General features: G+C 33.5%; 1 protein-coding gene across 1 annotated transcript in view; it reads left to right on the forward strand.

The window, feature by feature from the left end:
• Positions 1–632, forward strand: part of LOC113828624 (protein SHQ1 homolog) — a 10,166-nt gene extending 9,534 nt beyond the window's left edge. Inside the window, exon 9 of the mRNA XM_027381630.2 lies at positions 124–632. Within this exon, the coding sequence (XP_027237431.1) occupies positions 124–540 (417 nt within the window). The 3' untranslated portion in view covers positions 541–632. The remainder of the gene's footprint in view (positions 1–123) is intronic.
• The last annotated feature ends 796 nt before the right edge of the window (positions 633–1,428 follow it).

Genomic DNA, 1,428 nt, shown 5'->3' on the forward strand with positions numbered 1-1,428 from the left:
TTTTATTCAAAAGACTGCCAATTTGAATAATTTCACTTGATTTGCCTTTTCAGTTCCATGTAAATCTGTTGCTCTTGCATATGATATATTCTTTATGTTCTTTTCAAACTCTATCCTTTTTAGGTAAATATAGCCAAGAAAGATGTTGGCCTCGAACTAGAAGATTTAGAAGTTGCTGCTCACCTTGTCCTGGAGGAAGAAAGTGCCAATAGCCCAGTTGACAACATGAATAATCTGGCTACACAGATGGGAGATATGACCATCATAGAGAATGGAGCAGCTCTAGGGGTTAACGAAAATGAATTTGATGAGAATGTTGACATGTTGAATAACCAGAGAAGATCAAACCTCATTCATATAAGTGACAGTGACTCGTCAAGTAGTGACAGTGACAGCGATGAGGACAGTGATGATGACACTGACACTAGTGACTCCAGTGATGAGGACTCAAGTGACGACTCAGACCAAGATGAATCAACTTCTGATTCCTCTGATTTAGATTCTGACGATGACACTTTGTCCGAGAGTGAAGAATCTTAGCTGTTGACCTTGTGATTGGCAAGTTTTTCACATATTCTCCATGTGTTAAAAAGGAACAGGAACAGTAATAAAGTCTAAATTGAACATGTTTACATAGTTCTTTCAATAATGGGCCACAGGATATCACAGATGCCACTACCTAGCAATCTTTCAGACATGGGAATACAGTACTGCTTTCTGTTGCATGCTGGTGTTAGCAAGAGTTTAGTGAGTCCTTTTTTTAAGCATGCATGCATATACACAATTAAGTAAATAAGGGTAGCATCTATGTATATATCAAAGTTTTGTGCATGAATGGGTCTAGAAATGGCAAAGGTTGAAAATCAAAATACATGAAGAGATTAACTTCCCATACTTTTGGGCCTGTATATAGAATCTGTATTACATCAGGAAGTATTAATGAAAGAAAAAAAGGTTGTTTTGCATGCAGAAATGCATATCAACTTTATATATATATATATATATATATATATATATATATATATATATATATATATATATATATATATATATATATATATATATATATATATATATATATACTGGAGAAGAAACCTTGAGCTTTTTTACCTTAAGCCATAGTGTAATGGAAATAATCCAGTAATCTTTTAAACCTGAAAAAATACCTTCCTTCCTTGTGTGTCACCACAAGTTTTTAAAAATAATCATTACTTTTGATAAGATGTCCATACATCACCAAACACTCAAATTCTAGAAATTGGCAACGGACAGATAAGATTTCTATTGAACTCTAAGAGATGGAGCTGGTTCTGATGGTGAATAGTTATGATTACCAGCACAATATCATGCTTCATTCAGTATTGATAAATATTTCTAAATAGGAAGATAGATGTAGTAGGGATCATTTGAATTTTTAATAAGGCAGCA

Source organism: Penaeus vannamei, chromosome 31 (assembly GCF_042767895.1).
Source record: "Penaeus vannamei isolate JL-2024 chromosome 31, ASM4276789v1, whole genome shotgun sequence".
NCBI lineage: Eukaryota > Metazoa > Arthropoda > Malacostraca > Decapoda > Penaeidae > Penaeus > Penaeus vannamei.